Below are 16,433 nucleotides of genomic sequence, written 5' to 3' on the forward strand. Positions count from 1 at the left end.
TTTGACTACTTTATTTATAAGAATCTTTAGGGGTGTCAATATTTTTTAACCCTACTTTATTTTTATTAGTTGTTAAACAAAACCGCTTTCTCTGAGCAATTGTATTAGTATAAAATAATATAATTTCCCACTTTTTTGGGGACATGCAATATAACTCAGTATTTCTTTTATACAGTCATTATTGCGCATCTTTTTCAAGCATGTCAATCATTTCCGGACCCCACTGTAGGTATGGACTAACATCAATAAATAAACAATTATGGACTATTTAGATGAGAAGACTCAGAGTCTTATTAATTAGGTGTCAGAAATGGGGTATGTTCAGTCTGCAGTTCTTCACCTTCGTCTGAGTAAGTCGGTTTTTGTCATTCAAGACGTAGACCCCATTATCCACAGCCACAAGTCCCACCCTGGCCTCTGAATCACCAATGACAGACAGGGTGACTTCTGCCCCAGGTGCATAACTATCACTGGGACTGACAGCATCCACTTTTAGCTGTGGGACACAGACGGAGGTAATGTTTGAGGAGTCTTGAATGCAATACCTCACATAGAAATACTAACACAGCAAGGCAACTGTTTTAAGAGGGGGAGATGGGCAAATGTGTATAACAGTAGAAAGGCTGGACACTCTCCGGTGGAGAGTGGTAGATGTGACTAGAGCCGAGTGTAACCACTAGACGATGGGTTCTGTACTGCGAGGCAACATTCTTACCGATCCCATGCACGTATCCTTGACGTCGACCCACACAGAGTCAGACACAACCTCTTTCTGGCCCACGTGGTAATATGCCACAATCCGGAAGGAGGGGATCATATCCTTGTTCACCGTCAGAGAATGTGTCACCAGTCCTTGTCCCTTCCTCCACTCTAACCTTTGTGAGGAAATGAGCTGTCCTTTGCTCAAGATCTGTGAACACAGAGACTTGTCAGTATTCATCTCTAAGGGGGGGACAAACTGGCATTAACTGGAAAAGAGTGCCAGCCCGTGATGGGTGGAGTCAGAGAGTTCCCGGTTTAAGTAAGGAACAGAGTGGGAGGCCTTGGTGCACAACTGAGCAAGAGGACAAGTACATTAGAGTGTCTAGTTTGAGAAACAGACGCCTCACAAGTCCTCAACTGGCAGCTTCAATAAATACTATCTGCAAAATACCAGTCTCAACGTCAACAGTGAAGAGGCGACTCCGGGATGCTGGCCTTCTAGGCAGAGTTCCTCTATCCAGTGTCTGTGTTATTTTGCCCATCTTAATCTTTTATTTTTATTGGCCAAAAAGGCCAGCACCCTGGAGTCGCCTCTTCACTGTTGACGTTGAGACGGGTGTTTTGCGGGTACTATTTATTGAAGCTGCCAGTTGAGGACTTGTGAGGCGTCTGTTTCTCAAACTAGACACTCTAATGTACTTGTCCTCTTGCTCAGTTGTGCACCGGTGCCTCCCACTCCTCTTTTTATTCTGGTTAGAGCCAGTTTGCACTGTTCTGTGAAGGGAGTTGTACACAGAATTGCACAAGATCTTCAGTTTCTTGGCAATTTCTCGCATGGAATAGCCTTCATTTCTCAGAACAATAGACTGATGAGTTTCAGAAGAAAGATCTTTGTTTCTGGCCAGTTTGAGCCTGTAATCAAACCCACAAATGCTGATGCTCCAGATGCTCAACTAGTCTGAAGGCCAGTTTTATTGCTTCTTTAATCAGAACAACAGTTTTCAGCTGTGATAACATAATTGCAAAAGGGTTTTCGAATGAGCAATTGGCCTTTTGAAATTATTAACTTGGATTAGTTAACACAATGTGCCAATGGAAGACAGGAGTGATGGTTGCTGATAATGGGCCACTGTATGCCTATGTAGATATTCCATTAACAATCAGGCATTTCCATCAACTTATACAAATAAAGTTGGTTTAAAAACATTAACAATGTCTACACTGTATTTCTGATCAATTTGATGTTATTTTAATGGACAAAAAATGTGCTTTTCTTTCAAAAACAAGGACATTTCTAAGTGACCCCAAACATTTGAACGGTAGTGTATATATCTTTTTTTTTTTTTTTACATACCACACGATACACACCATGCAGCATTTTTACCCTGTAATGTAGCCAACCATAGCACCACAGCTTGGTCAAATGCACAAGTCTAAGTGGTTAAAGTTGACTGGTACACACCAGATAGGTTATCTCATGTTTGGAATGCTGGGCCGCAGGACTGCTGCCGAGGCTTAGGTCTACTTTGAGTCGCTCTCCGATTTTGACCTCTGCAGAATGGATGTTTATGTGAATGTAGTTCTGTGAGTTGTCTTTTGATTTATAGGGCTTGGCAGTCATCATCTGTGTGCCCTGCCTGTCATCTCCAAGTCCATTGACGTTGGTCTTCACCTGTGTTGAAATAGAGCAACAAAATGAATGACTACAAGGTGTCAACACTGTTCTTGACACAATTAAAAAACAAGTTTGGGTTTTGAACTTGCCGTGATAGGCAGCTCAGCAGTGCCCACATCCGTGTTAATTGTCATTTTGGCAATACCATTTTCATGTGTCTTCCCCTGCACTTGTTGGTGTTTGTGTAAAGCCTCCACATCAATATCTTTGGCTGGAGAATCATCTGGATTGGTCACATACACCTAATGGTACAAATTGAAAGTGGTACAATTAGACCAATAGGTGGGAAAGACAGTGCAAGCCCAATATACCATCCTACCCCTTTGACCACAGTTACTTGGTAGGTTTCCATGGTTAAAATAACTAGGCAACACTTTGGAATAGCATAGTAATTGAGTTCATGTAGAACACAGTGATTGAATGCTCTTAAATGTACCGAGATGTCATAAGGCATTCCTGGTTTGAAGTACAGTGGGGTCTTCTTGAAGTGAATGCTATACGGTGACTTGACTATGAAGATTCCCTTTTTCTCTGCTTTCACCATCTCACTCCCTGAGGGATAAAACCAACACCTTCCCTGTTTTGAGATTGTACACAAACGCACACTTCATGAGATGCAAAAGTATGCACGTACCACACACACTCTACTTACCTGTGTCTGTTAACACATTGACTGATATGTAGAGGGATTTCTGCAAAAGGTTATTGATGTCTGGAAAAGTTTCTTCAATGTGCTGTCTCTTCAGAACCGCTTTGCCCACTACGCTTTGCCCAAGCTGCATTCGTAAGAAACAAAGAAACGATGTCTGTCTGTCAGACTTCTTGTGATATTATAGCTATAGAGCTCATCAATGGTGAATGTTTGTGAATACCTGTATGTGTACCGAATTATCCAAATAAACTCCCTCCCATATTACATGCACAAACCTCCACTCTCTGGAGAGAGCCGGGAAAACTCGTCCTGCCATCTCCTTGGATCACCCCGAACACCACAAAACCAAATCCTGTCACAGGCTTCCCAAACAGGTACCTTCAGACCCAAACCATACAGAAATACCACCACATAGAATTAAGGGGGGCAGGTAAATTAGATGATATGTTAAGTAGAAATTCTAGTTACTAGTTACCATGGAAATAACAACAATAGATATATTTTGACATTCTACAATAGCTCCAACCTGGCATCAATGTTGACCGATAGCTCATCATCATCAACGTAGAAGAAGGACTTGCTCACTTTCAATATGACTTCAAAGCTGGGTAGAACTAGATAGGAAGAATTCATATAGTAAACAAAAATATAAATGCAACATGTAAAGTGTTGGTTTCATGTTTCATGAGCTGAACTAAAAGATCCTCAACATTTTGTAAACACACAAAGGGTACTTCTCAAAAAATTGGTGCAAAAATGTGTTTACATCCCTGTTAGTGAGTATTTTTCTCCTTTGCCAAGATAATGCATCCAACTGACAGGTGTGGCACATCAAGAAGCTTGTATTGGGGACAATAAAAGGTAACTCTAAAATGTGCACAGATGTCACAGATGTTTCAAGTTTTGAGGGAGCGTTGCACTGTAAGAATGAGAGATGAAACTGGGGGTTTTCTGAAGAATTTCTGCACAAACTGTTAGAAACCGTCTCAGGGAAAATCATCTGCGTTCTAATCCTCACCAGGGTACTAACCTGATTGCAGTTCGGCGTCATAACCGACTTCAGTGGGCAAATGCTTGATTCAACTGTACTGGGTAGATGGCAGACAGCGTGTATGGCGTCACGTGGGCGAGCGGAATGCTGATGTCAACGTTGTGAACAAAGTGCCCCATGTTGGCGGTGGGGTTATGGTATGGGCAGACATAAGCTACGGACAACGAACGCAATTGCATCTTAGCGATGGCAATTTAAACGCACAGAGATACCGTGATGAGATCCTGAGGCCCATTGTTGTGCCATTCATCCGCCGCCATCAGCTCATGTTTCAGCATGATAATGCACGGCCCCATGTCACAAGTGTCTTTACACAATTCCTGGAAGATGAAAATGTGCCAGTTCTTCCATGGCCTGCATACTCAACAGACATGTCACCCATTGAGCACGTTTGGAATGCTTTGGATCGACGTGTATGACATCGTGTTCTAGTTCCCGCCAATATCCAGGTACTTCGCATAGCCATTGAAGAGGAGTGGGACAACAATCCACAGGTCACAATCAACAGCCTGATCAACTCTATTTGCATGAGGCAAATGTTGGTCACACCAGACACTGACCGATTTTCTAATCCACACCCCTACCTTTTTTAAGGTATCTGTGACCAACAGATTCATATCTGCATTCCCAGTCATGTGAAATCCATAGATTAGCGACTGATACATTTATTTTTTGTCTGTTCAACCTCTCTTTCGTATCGTCCGAGATTCCTAAAGATTGGAAAGCTGCCTCAGTCATCCCCCTCTTCAAAGGGGGTGACACTCTAGACCGAAACTGTTACAGACCTATATCCATCCTGCCCTGCCTTTCTAAAGTCTTCGAAAGTCAAGTTAACCAACAAATTACTGATCATTTCGAATCCCACCGTACTTCCTCCGCTGTGCAATCCGGTTTCCGAGCTGTTCACGGATGCACCTCAGCCACACTCAAGGTACTAAACCACAGGGTTCAATTCTCGGGCCGACTCTTTTCTCTCTATAAATCAACGACGTCGCTATTGCTGCAAGTGATTCCTTGATCCACCTCTACGCAGACTACACCATTCTGTATACATCTGGCCCTTCTTTGGACACTGTGTTAATAACAAACCTCCAAACGAGCTTCAATGCCATACAACACTCCACTTCCGTGGCCTCCAACTGCTCTTAAACGCTAGTAAAACTAAATGCATGCTTTTCAACCGATCGCTGCCCGCACCTGCCCGCCCGACTAGCATCACTACTCTGGACGGTTCTGGCTTAGAATATGTGGCCAACTACAATACCTAGGTGTCTGGCTAGACTGTAAACTCTCCTTCCAGACTCACATTAAGCATCTCCTATCCAAAATTCAATCTAGAATCTGCTTCCTATTTCGCAACAAAGCCTCCTTCACTCACGCTGCCAAACATACCCTCGTAAAACTGACTATCCTACAGATCCTCAACTTCGGCGATGTCTTTTAAAGAATAGCCTCCAACACTCTAATCAGCAAACTGGATGCAGTCTATCACAGTGCCATCTGTTTTGTCACCAAAGCCCCATATACCACCCACCACTGTGACCTGTATGCTCTCGTCGGGTGGCCCTCGCTACATACTCGTCACCAGAGCTACTGGCTCCAGGTCATCTATAAGTCTTTGCTGGTAAAGCTCCACCTTATCTAAGCTCACTGGTCACAATAACAACACCCACCTTTAGCACGCGCTCCAGCAGGTACAGTGGGGAGAACAAGTACTTTATACACAGCCGATTTTGCAGGTTTTCCTACTTACAAAGCATGTAGAGGTCTGTAATTTTTATCATAGGTACACTTCAACTTTGTGAGACGGAATCTAAAACAAAAATCCAGAAAATTACATTGTATAATTTTTAAGTAATTAATTTGCATTTTATTGCATGACATATGTATTTGATCACCTACCAACCAATAAGAATTCCGGCTCTCAACAGACCTGTTAGGTTTTCTTTAAGAAGCCCTCCTGTTCTCCACTCATTACCTATATTAACTGCACCTGTTTCAACTCGTTACCTGTATAAAAGACACTTGTCCACACAATTCCACCACCACTTTTTTTTTCATTGAAAATGGTACATTTCTAGATTTTATTGAAAAAATATAGAAACTAAAATGTTCTACATAATGGCATCATTAGAGATTAAAACATCTTGTTTTGTTAACCACAGATTATAGAAATGTGCCATTTTCACATATGTAGACTGGTACACTATGGTTCCGGAGATAATGAATATGAGGTTGAAAGTGGCGGAATTGTCCTTTAATAAACGGCTACCCAAATGAAAACCCTTCTTACCATATTCTTTCACCTCAAAATCTGCAGTGAAGTTCTTATGTGGGTTATTCTTGAAGTTGGACACCACTTTCCAGTTTCCATTTCTATATTAAGAGAGAATGAGAGCAGAAGAGTTAACAGGCAAAAGTTTTCCTGATGTGTGTTACTCCAACCTAAGTGTGTTAGGATGATTGAATAACAAAAACAAACCTGGTGATCTCTGGGATAGGGAAGTGTCCAGATATTATTCCATTGTGTGGTTTGTAATTGTTCTGCTTTAAGGTGATTCCATCAGGATTCTATAAGTAAACAACATACAGTCGGAAATTTACATACACTTAGGTTGGAGTAATTAAAACTTGTTTTTCAACCACTCTACAAATTTCTTGTTAACAAACTATAGGTTTGGCAAGTCGGTTAGGACATCTACTTTGTGCATGACTCAAGTAATTTTTACAGACTATGTTTACAGACTACAGATAATTTAACTTATAATTCAATGTATCACAATTCCAGTAGGTCAGAAGTTTACATACACTAAGTTGACTGTACCTTTAAACAGCTTGGAAAATTCCAGAAAATTATGTAATGTCTTTAGAAGCTTCTGATAGGCAAGTAGACATAATTTGAGTCAATTGGAGGTGTACCTGTGGATGTATTTCAAGGCCTGCCTTCAAACTCAGTGCCTCTTTGCTTGACATCATGAGAAAATCAGCCAAGACCTCAGAAAGAAATTGTAGACCTCCACAAGTCTGGTTCATCCTTGGGAGCAATTTCCAAATGTCTGAAGGTACCACTTTCAAACAATAGTATAAACACCTTAGGACCATGCAGCCGTCATACCGCTCAGAAAAAAGACACGTTCTGTCACAGAGAGATGAACGTACTTTATTGCAAAAAGTGCAAATCGTTCCCAGAACAACAGCAAAGGACCTTGTGAAGCTGCTGGAGGAAACAGGTACAGACGTTGCTTTGTTATATCCACAGTAAAACGAGTCCTATATCGACTTAACCTGAAAGGCCGCTCAGCAAGGAAGAAGCCACTGCTCCAAAACCACCATAAAAAAGCCAGACTACGGTTTGCAACTGCACATGGGGACAAAGATCATACTTTTTGGAGAAATGTCCTCTGGTCTGATGAAACAAAAATAGAACTGTTTGGCCATAATGATCATCGTTATGTTAGGAGGAAAAAGGGGGAGGCTTGCAAATCGAAGAATACCATCCCAACCGTGAAGCACGGGGGTGGCAGCATCATGTAGTCGGGGTGCTTTGCTGCAGGAGAGACCGGTGCACTTAGTGGTTAGATTGGTTAGCCTAGTGGTTAGAGTGTTGTACTAGTAACCGAAAGGTTGCAAGATTGAATCCCAGAGCAGACATGGTAAATATCTGTCGTTCTGCCCCTGAACAATGCAGTTAACCCACTGTTCCTAGGCCATCATTGAAAATAAGAATTTGTTCTTAACTGACTTGCCTAGTTAAGTAAAGGTAAAATATAAATATAAAAAATTAAAAAACGTCACAAAATAGAGGTAGGAAAATCATCATGAGGTAGGAAAATTATGTGGACATATTTTTTTGTTATTTTACTAGGCAAGTCAGTCAAGAACAAATTCTTATTTTTAATGACGGCCGAGGAATAGTGGGTTAACTGCCTTGTTCAGGGGCAGATTGACAGATTTATGTTCCTTGTCAGCTCAGGGATTTGATATTGCAACCTTTCGGTTACTAGTCCAACGCTCTAACCACTAGGCTACGCTGCCTCCCCATATTGAAGCAACGTCTCAAGACTTCAGTCAGAAAGTTAAAGCTTGGTGGCAAATGGGTCTTCCAAATGGACAATGACCCCAAGCATACTTCCAAAGTTGTGGCAAAATGGCTTAAGGACAACAAAGTCAAGGTATTGGAGTGGCCATCACAAAGCCCTGACTTCAATCCTATAGATAATTTGTTGGCAGAACTGAAAAAGCGTGTGTGAGCAAGGAGGCCAATAAACCTGACTCAGTTACACCAGCTCTGTCAGGAGGAATGGGCCAAAATTCACCCAACTTATTGTGGGAAGCTTGTGGAAGGCTACCCAAAACATTTGACCAAAGTTAAAAAATTTAAAGGCAATGCTACCAAATACTAATTGAGTGTACGTAAACTTCTGACCCACTGGGAATGTGATGAAAGAAATAAAAGCTGAAATAATTCATTCTCTCTACTATTATTCGGACATTTCACATTCTTAAAATAAAGTGGTGATCCTAACTGACCTAAGACAGGGAATTTTTACAGGAATTGTGAAAAACAGAGTTTAAATGTATTTGGCTAAGGTGTATGTAAACTTCCGACTTTAACTGTACATGATATGTGAAAGAATACATGGACAGATCACAGATAATGAATCTGTTGCTACTCAAGATTGACAGTAGTAAACATTAGTAATGCCAGAAAATACCTATTTTGTCATCTGGCCATATGCATCAAGCATTCTCAATGCAGTTTCATTTTTTATGAGGACAACTTACCATGATTTCCACATTGATGATATCTGATACAGGCTCTAGACCGGAGTTTAAGGCAAAGACTCTGTAATACACTAAGAATGCAGTTTAAGATGTTAGGTTTATATAGTGTAACACCCTTTTATCTGTGGATAAATTAGATCAACACGATTTTGACTCTGGGTCACAATCACCCCAATGTTCATCTCCCAGCTAGCTAGATACCTAATTTGCACATGCTGTATATATATTTTTCTACTGTATTATTGATTGTATGTTTGTTTATTCCATGTGTAACTCTGTGTTGTTGTATGTGTCGAACTGCTTTGCTTTATCTTGGCCAGATCGCAGTTGCAAACGAGAACTTGTTCTCAACTAGCCTACCTGGTTGGTTAAATAAAGATTAAATATATTTTTTTTTAAAGAAGATAAATGTCCATTAATGTTTCATGTGACTTTCGACCTGACCCCAAATTAATCAAACTGAATCACAGGGGTAGACTGGCCGTCTGGCAATTCAGGCAAATGACAGATGGGCCGGTCCATTTTTAGCCCAGTGGGCCTGTCTAACTAGCTTTTTTTATCTGGCTAATATTTGGGGCCCCAAGAAAAAAACATGGTGGTGGCCTCAAGTTTAAAAAATGGTCCGGTTCGTTGGAAATAATAGGGTCGATTTCTGGTTCCAGTCTGCCCCTGAGCAGAGGTGATTGCTGAGCAATGCTAATTCGAAGGCTTTGGGTTAGTGGGCTCAGCCATACCTTTACTTTCTGGCGTGTAAATGGTTTTGTCCGTTTGTACAAATATGTAGCCAGTTTGAAAGGAGACCAGGACTACTTTTTCAAGAAGGTGACCTGGGAACTCAGCTTGCAGGTACACATACTGGTTCACTGTGTAGTCCTCATCAAAGAAGCCAAGTCCCTCCAAGATCTGACAAGTTTGAGAAAAAAAAAGTTAACAACAAAAAAAACATCACCCCTCTACACACAGTACCCCATTATGACAAATTGAAAAAATGTTTTTAGACATTTTTGCAAATGTATTGAAAATGAAATGCAGAAATATCTCATTTACACAAGTATTCACAATCTTGAGTCAATACTTTTCAGAAGCACATTTGGCAATGATTACAGCTGTAAGTCTTTCTGGGTAAATCTTTAAGAGCTTTCCACACCTGGATTGTGCGACATTTGCCCATTATAATTTTCAAAATTCTTCAAGGTCTGTCAAATTGGTTGTTGATCATTGCTAGACAAGTATTTTCAAGTAGATTTAAGTCAAAACTGTAACGGCCACTCAGGAACATTCACTGTCTTCCTGGTACTGTACTCAACTCCAGTGTATATTTGGCCTTGTGCTTCAGGTTATTTTCCTGCTGAAAGGTGAATTTGTCTCCCAGTGTCTGGTGGAAAGCAGGCTGAACCATGTTTTCCTCTAGGATTTTGCCTGTGCGTAGCTCCATTCCATTAATTGTTTTAGCCTGAAAAACTCCCCAGTCCTTAATGATTACAAGCATACCCATAACATGATGCAGCCACCACTATAATTGAAAATATGGAGAGTGGTACTCGGTAATGTGTTGTATTGGATTTGCACCAAACACAACACTTTGTATTCAGGACACCTTAGAGGCTACTGCCCTATATACATAGACTTGAAATCACTGGCCACTTCAATAATGGAACACTAGTCACTTTAATAATATTTACATATTTTTGCTTTACTCATCTCATATGTATAAACTGTATTCTATTCTACTGTATTTTAGTCCATGCCCCTCCGACATTGCACGTCCTAATATCTATATTTCTTTATTATTTTACTTTTAGATTTGTGTGCATGGTCTGTATTGTTGTTATTTTTTTTATATTACTGCACTGTTGGAGCTATAAACACAAGCATTTCACTACGCCTGCAATAACATCTGCTAAATATGTGTATGTGACCAATAAAATTACATTTGACTTGATTGCTATGCCACATTTTTTTGCAGTTTTACTTTAGTGCCTTGTTGAAAACAAGATGCATGTTTTGGAATATTTTTATTTTTTCCAGGCTTTCTTCTTTCACTCTGTCAATTAGGTTAGTATTGTGGATGAACTACAATGTTGTTGATGCATCCTCAGTTTTCTCCTATCACAGCCATTAAACTCTTTTTTAAAGTCACCATTGGCCTCCTGGTGAAATCACTGAGTGGTTTCCTTCCTCTTCGGCAACTATGTTACGAAGGACGCCTGTATCTTTTTAGCGACTGGGTGTATTGATAGACCATCCAAAGTGTAAGTAGTAACTTCACCATGCTCAAAGGGACATTCAATGTCTGCTTCTTTTCGAGGCATTGGAAAACCTCATTGGTCTTTGTGGTTGAATCTGTGTTTGAGTGAGTGCATACAATGAATTATGTGAGTAGTTAAGCATGTTTACTCCTGAACTTATATAGGCTTGCCATAACAAAGCAATTGAATACTTATTGACTCAGGACATTTCAGCTTTTCAGTTTTGAATTTGTCAAATAAAAAATAAAAAATACACTTTGACATTAAGGGGTATTGTGTGTAGGCCAGTGACAAATCAAAATATTATCAATTTTAATTCACTCTGTAGCACAACAAAATGTGGAAAAGGGCAAGGGGTGTGAATACTTTCTGAAGCCACTGTACATGTCATTTCTGTAAGGAAACATATATAAAGACTTACGGTAACGTCAATAAGTGCCTGGTATTTGTTAACTAAATTCAGGGACACACTTGTAGATGGGAGCTGTTGATCTTTTGCAGGGAAGTTCTTCACCGTGATTTTGACATTGAAATCATCCCCTGAGTAATCTTGAGCTTCAACAAAGACCCTCTCCATGCTACCCACCCGTAGAGGGTTGGGAGCAGACATGACATACCTGCAGTGGTTAAGAGAGGAGAAAGGAAGATGAAAAATATGGAGGGTGGAAGATTGATTTGTACTTGACTAAGGCCGGGATTTAATTCAAGGCACATCATAGCACAGCACACAATAACAGACTTTAAAGGTAATTTACAGTTGAGCTGACATGAGCAGCATTTACCATGAATGTGATCTCAGTGAATGTTGGGGAAAATGCCTTTTAAAGGCATATTGTTGACTGTCTAGTGCACTCAATCCCGGCCTACACCTTTTTGTTATGGAATGACTGACATCTGATCAGTGTGTGTGTACTTGCATCTGTCTGCATATGTGTTTATTGGTCATCTGTCTGCAGAAACATGCTGTGTTTGGAGCTGCATAATAATCCTTTTTAGTTCCCATTTCTCACGCCATTCATAAAGTATAAAAAAATGCTGTAAACTGCAGAGACCATCATTGTGTGTTAGAAATGTATTACCCCTGAACAAGGTTCTAGTAGGCTTATGTACAAATTAGAATTGTGCAATAACAGAGCATAAGATATCTATGTTACACTGAATGGATTTGTTAATTAGTTAAGTTATTGTTATTAAATGTTATATTCCAATGTTATTTAATGTTATTAGTTATATTCCTATTCCAATTTATATATATATATTTTTTTATTAATAAAAAATAACTATTGAAAACCTTTTGCTCCTAAATGTAATTTTATTGACTGCTGGGATTTAAAATCTTGCATTATTCAAATAATATTCAGTGCAATTGTACATAATTGTCACACCCTGACCTTAGTATTCTTTGTTTTCTTTATTATTTTGGTTAGGTCAGGCTGTGACATGGGTGATGTATGTGTTTTTGTACCTGTCTAGGGGTTTTGTATGTCTATGGGTGTTAACAAATCTAGGTGTTATGTATGTCTATGGTTGCCTAGATTGGTTCTTAATTAGAGGCAGCTGTTTATCGTTTTCTCTGATTGGGAACCATATTTAGGCAGCCATATTCCTTGGGTATTTTGTGTGTTATTGTCTATGTAGTAGTTGCTTGTGTCTGCACTTATACACTGCTCAAAAAAATAAAGGGAACACTTAAACAACACAATGTAACTCCAAGTCAATCACAGGTGGCAATTATAGGCAATTAGCAAGACACCCCCAATAAAGGAGTGGTTCTGCAGGGGGTGACCACTTCTCAGTTCCTATGCTTCCTGGCTGATGTTTTGGTCACTTTTGAATGCTGGCGGTGCTTTCACTCTAGTGGTAGCATGAGATGGAGTCTACAGCCCACACAAGTGGCTCAGGTAGTGCAGCTCATCCAGGATGGCACATCAATGCGAGCTGTGGCAAGAAGGTTTGCTGTGTCTTTCAGCGTAGTGTCCAGAGCATGGAGGGGCTACCAGGAGACAGGCCAGTACATCAGGAGACGTGGAGGAGGCCGTAGGAGGGCAGCAACCCAGCAGCAGGACCGCTACCTCCGCCTTTGTGCAAGGAGGAGCAGGAGGAGCACTGCCAGAGCCCTGCAAAATGACCTCCAGCAGGCCACAAATGTGCATGTGTCTGCTCAAACGGTCAGAAACAGACTCCATGAGGGTGGTATGAGGGCCCGACATCCACAGGTGGGGGTTGTGCTTACAGCCCAACACTGTGCAGGACGTTTGGCATTTGCCAGAGAACACCAAGATTGGCAAATTCGCCACTGGCGCCCTGTGCCCTTCACAGATGAAAGCAGGTTCACACTGAGCACATGTGACAGACGTGACAGAGTCTGGAGACGCCGTGGAGAATGTTCTGCTGCCTGCAACATCCTCCAGCATGACCGGTTTGGCGGTGGGTCAGTCATGGTGTGGGGTGGCATTTCTTTGGGGGGCCGCACAGCCCTCCATGTGCTCGCCAGAGGTAGCCTGACTGCCATTAGGTACCGAGATGAGATCCTCAGACCCCTTGAGAGACCATATGCTGGTGCGGTTGGCCCTGGGTGCCTCCTAATGCAAGACAATGCTAGACCTCATGTGGCTGGAGTGTGTCAGCAGTTCCTGCAAGAGGAAGGCATTGATGCTATGGACTGGCCCGCCTGTTCCCCAGACCTGAATCCAATTGAGTACATCTGGGACATCATGTCTCGCTCCATCCACCAACGCACCACAGACTGTCCAGGAGTTGGCGGATGCTTTAGTCCAGGTCTGGGAGGAGATCCCTCAGGAGACCATCCGCCACCTCATCAGGAGCATGCCCAGGCGTTGTAGGGAGGTCATACAGGCACGTGGAGGCCACACACACTACTGAGCCTCATTTTGACTTGTTTTAAGGACATTACATCAAAGTTGGATCAGCCTGTAGTGTGGTTTTCCACTTTAATTTTGAGTGTGACTCCAAATCCAGACCTCCATGGGTTGATAAATTTGATTTCCATTGATCATTTTTGTGTGATTTTGTTGTCAGCACATTCAACTATGTAAAGAAAAAAGTATTTAATAAGAATATTTCATTCATTCAGATCTAGGATGTGTTATTTTAGTGTTCCTTTTATTTTTTTGAGCAGTGTATTATATATCGTCGCGTTCGGTTTATTGTTTTGTAAGTTTGTTTAGTGTTTCTTTGTCTTCATTAAAGAAGTATGTATTCATCTTACTCTGCGCCTTGGTCTCCTCCATACATCGAACGTGACAGAATAACCCACCATATAAGGACCAAGCAGCGTGAAAAAGAGGAGTGGACATCATGGACTTGGGAGAAAGAGGAGTGGAGGACATCGTGGACCTGGGAGGAGGTAATGGCAGGGGACAAGACCCTGCCATGGAAGCAGGTGGAGAGAGCACAGGAGGAACGGCGACGATATATGAAGACACGACTAGCACGGAAGCCCGAAAGGCAGCCCCAATCATTTTTTGGGGGAGGCACACGAGGAGATTGGTTGAGTCATGTAGGAGACCTGAGCCAACTCCTCGTGCTTACCGTTGGGAGCGTGTTACTGGTCAGGCACCGTGTGTCTCCAGTGCGCATTTCTAGCCCGGTGCGCTCTATTCCACCTCCTCGCATTGGCCGGGCTAGAATGGGCAAGTATAACCATTCAGCCAGGACGGGTTGTGTCAGCTCTACACTCCAGACCTCCAGTGCGCCTCCACACCCCAGTACGTCCTGTGCCTGCTCCCCGCACTCGCCCCGAGGTGCGTGTCCTCAGCCCGGTACCACCAATGCCGGTACCACGCACCAGGCCTCCAGTGCGTCTCCAGGGTCCAGTACTCCCTGCTCCTCGCACTCGCCCTGAGGTGCGTGTCCCCAGCCCGGTACCACCAGTGCGGGCACCATGCACCAGGCCTATAGTGCGCCTCGGCAGTCCAGTACGCCCTGTTCCTCCTCCCCGCACTCGTCATGAGGTGCGTGTCCCCAGCCCGGTACCACCAGTGCCGGCACCACGCACCAGGCCTACAGTGCGCCTTGCCAGTCCAGAGCGTCCGGCGACAGTACCCAGTCCAGAGCGTCCGGCGACAGCACCCAGTCCAGAGCGTCCGGCGACGGGCCGCAGACCGGAACCCCCTACGACGGGCCGCAGACCAGAACCCCCTACGACGGGTCGCAGTCCGGAACCTACCACGATGGGTCGCAGTCCTGAACCTACCACGACGGGTCGCAGTCCGGAACCTACCACGACAGGTCGCAGTCCGGAACCTACCACGACGGGTCGCAGTCCGGAACCTACCACGACGGGTCGCAGTCCGGATCCGCCAGAGACTCCCTCCAGTCCGAATCCGCCAGAGTCTCCCTCCAGTCCGAATCCGCCAGAGTCTCCCTCCAGTCCGGATCCGCCACTCACTCCAGACTCGTCCATCAGTCCAGTGGCGTCCTCTAGTCCGGGGTCGGCGGTGAGGGTTCCCGCTCCAGAGACATTAAGTAAGTGTGACGAGTCAGAAGTGGAGCGGGGTCCACGTCCCGAGCCAGAACTGCCACCTCGGCGTTATGCCCACCCAGACCCTCTCATATATGTCATCCTAACTAATTCGCCCTCCAAATACACCTCTGCTGTTTTCAATCAAGATTTCAGCGATCACTGCCTCATTGCCTGCATCTGTAATGGGTCTGCGACCAAACGACCACCCCTCATCACTGTCAAACGCTCCCTGAAACACTTCTGCAAGTAGGCATTTCTAATTGACCTGGCCGGGGTATCCTGGAATGACATTGACCTCATCCCGTCAGTAGATGATGCCTGGCTATTCTTTAAAAGTGCCTTCCTCACCATCTTAAATAAGCATGCTCCTCTCAAAAAATTTAGAACTAGGAATAGATATAGTCCTTGGTTCACACCATACCTGTCTGCCCTTGACCAGCATAAAAACATCCTGTGGCGTTCTGCATTAGCATCGAATAGCCCCCGTGATATACAACTTTTCAGGGAAGTTAGGAACAAATATACCCAGGCAGTTAGAAAAGCTAAGGCAAGCTTTTTCAAACAGAAATTTGCATCCTGTAGTACTAACTCAAAAAAGTTCTGGGACGCTGTAAAGTCCATGGAGAATAAGAGCACCTCCTACCAGCTGCCCACTGCTCTGAGGCTAGGAAACATTGTCACCACCGATAAATCCACTATAATTGAGAATTTCAATAAGCATTTCTCTACGGCTGGCCATGCTTTCCACATGGCTACCCCTACCCCGGTCAACTGCCCAGCACCCTCCACAGCAGCACCACCTATCCTATCCAAAGCCCCCACCATTTATCCTT

At 43.0% G+C, this 16,433-nt stretch overlaps 1 protein-coding gene across 2 annotated transcripts in view; it reads right to left on the minus strand.

Annotated features, from left to right (window-relative positions):
- LOC139370534 (complement C3-like) overlaps positions 1-16,433 on the minus strand; it is a 63,021-nt gene that overhangs the window by 42,289 nt on the left and 4,299 nt on the right. For both annotated transcript variants that reach the window (XR_011627143.1, XM_071110089.1), the window contains exons 2-14: positions 11,536-11,731; positions 9,600-9,768; positions 8,866-8,936; positions 6,563-6,651; positions 6,374-6,456; positions 3,556-3,643; positions 3,305-3,407; positions 3,030-3,153; positions 2,814-2,929; positions 2,467-2,619; positions 2,165-2,374; positions 716-910; positions 341-496 (exon numbers count right to left, since the gene is read on the minus strand). Coding sequence is in view for 1 of the 2 variants with exons in the window: in XM_071110089.1 (XP_070966190.1) it covers positions 341-496; positions 716-910; positions 2,165-2,374; positions 2,467-2,619; positions 2,814-2,929; positions 3,030-3,153; positions 3,305-3,407; positions 3,556-3,643; positions 6,374-6,456; positions 6,563-6,651; positions 8,866-8,936; positions 9,600-9,768; positions 11,536-11,731 (1,753 nt within the window). In the remaining variant the exon portion in view is untranslated. The remainder of the gene's footprint in view (positions 1-340; positions 497-715; positions 911-2,164; positions 2,375-2,466; positions 2,620-2,813; positions 2,930-3,029; positions 3,154-3,304; positions 3,408-3,555; positions 3,644-6,373; positions 6,457-6,562; positions 6,652-8,865; positions 8,937-9,599; positions 9,769-11,535; positions 11,732-16,433) is intronic.

The sequence above is a fragment of the Oncorhynchus clarkii genome, chromosome 17 (assembly GCF_045791955.1).
Source record: "Oncorhynchus clarkii lewisi isolate Uvic-CL-2024 chromosome 17, UVic_Ocla_1.0, whole genome shotgun sequence".
Classification (NCBI taxonomy): domain Eukaryota; kingdom Metazoa; phylum Chordata; class Actinopteri; order Salmoniformes; family Salmonidae; genus Oncorhynchus; species Oncorhynchus clarkii.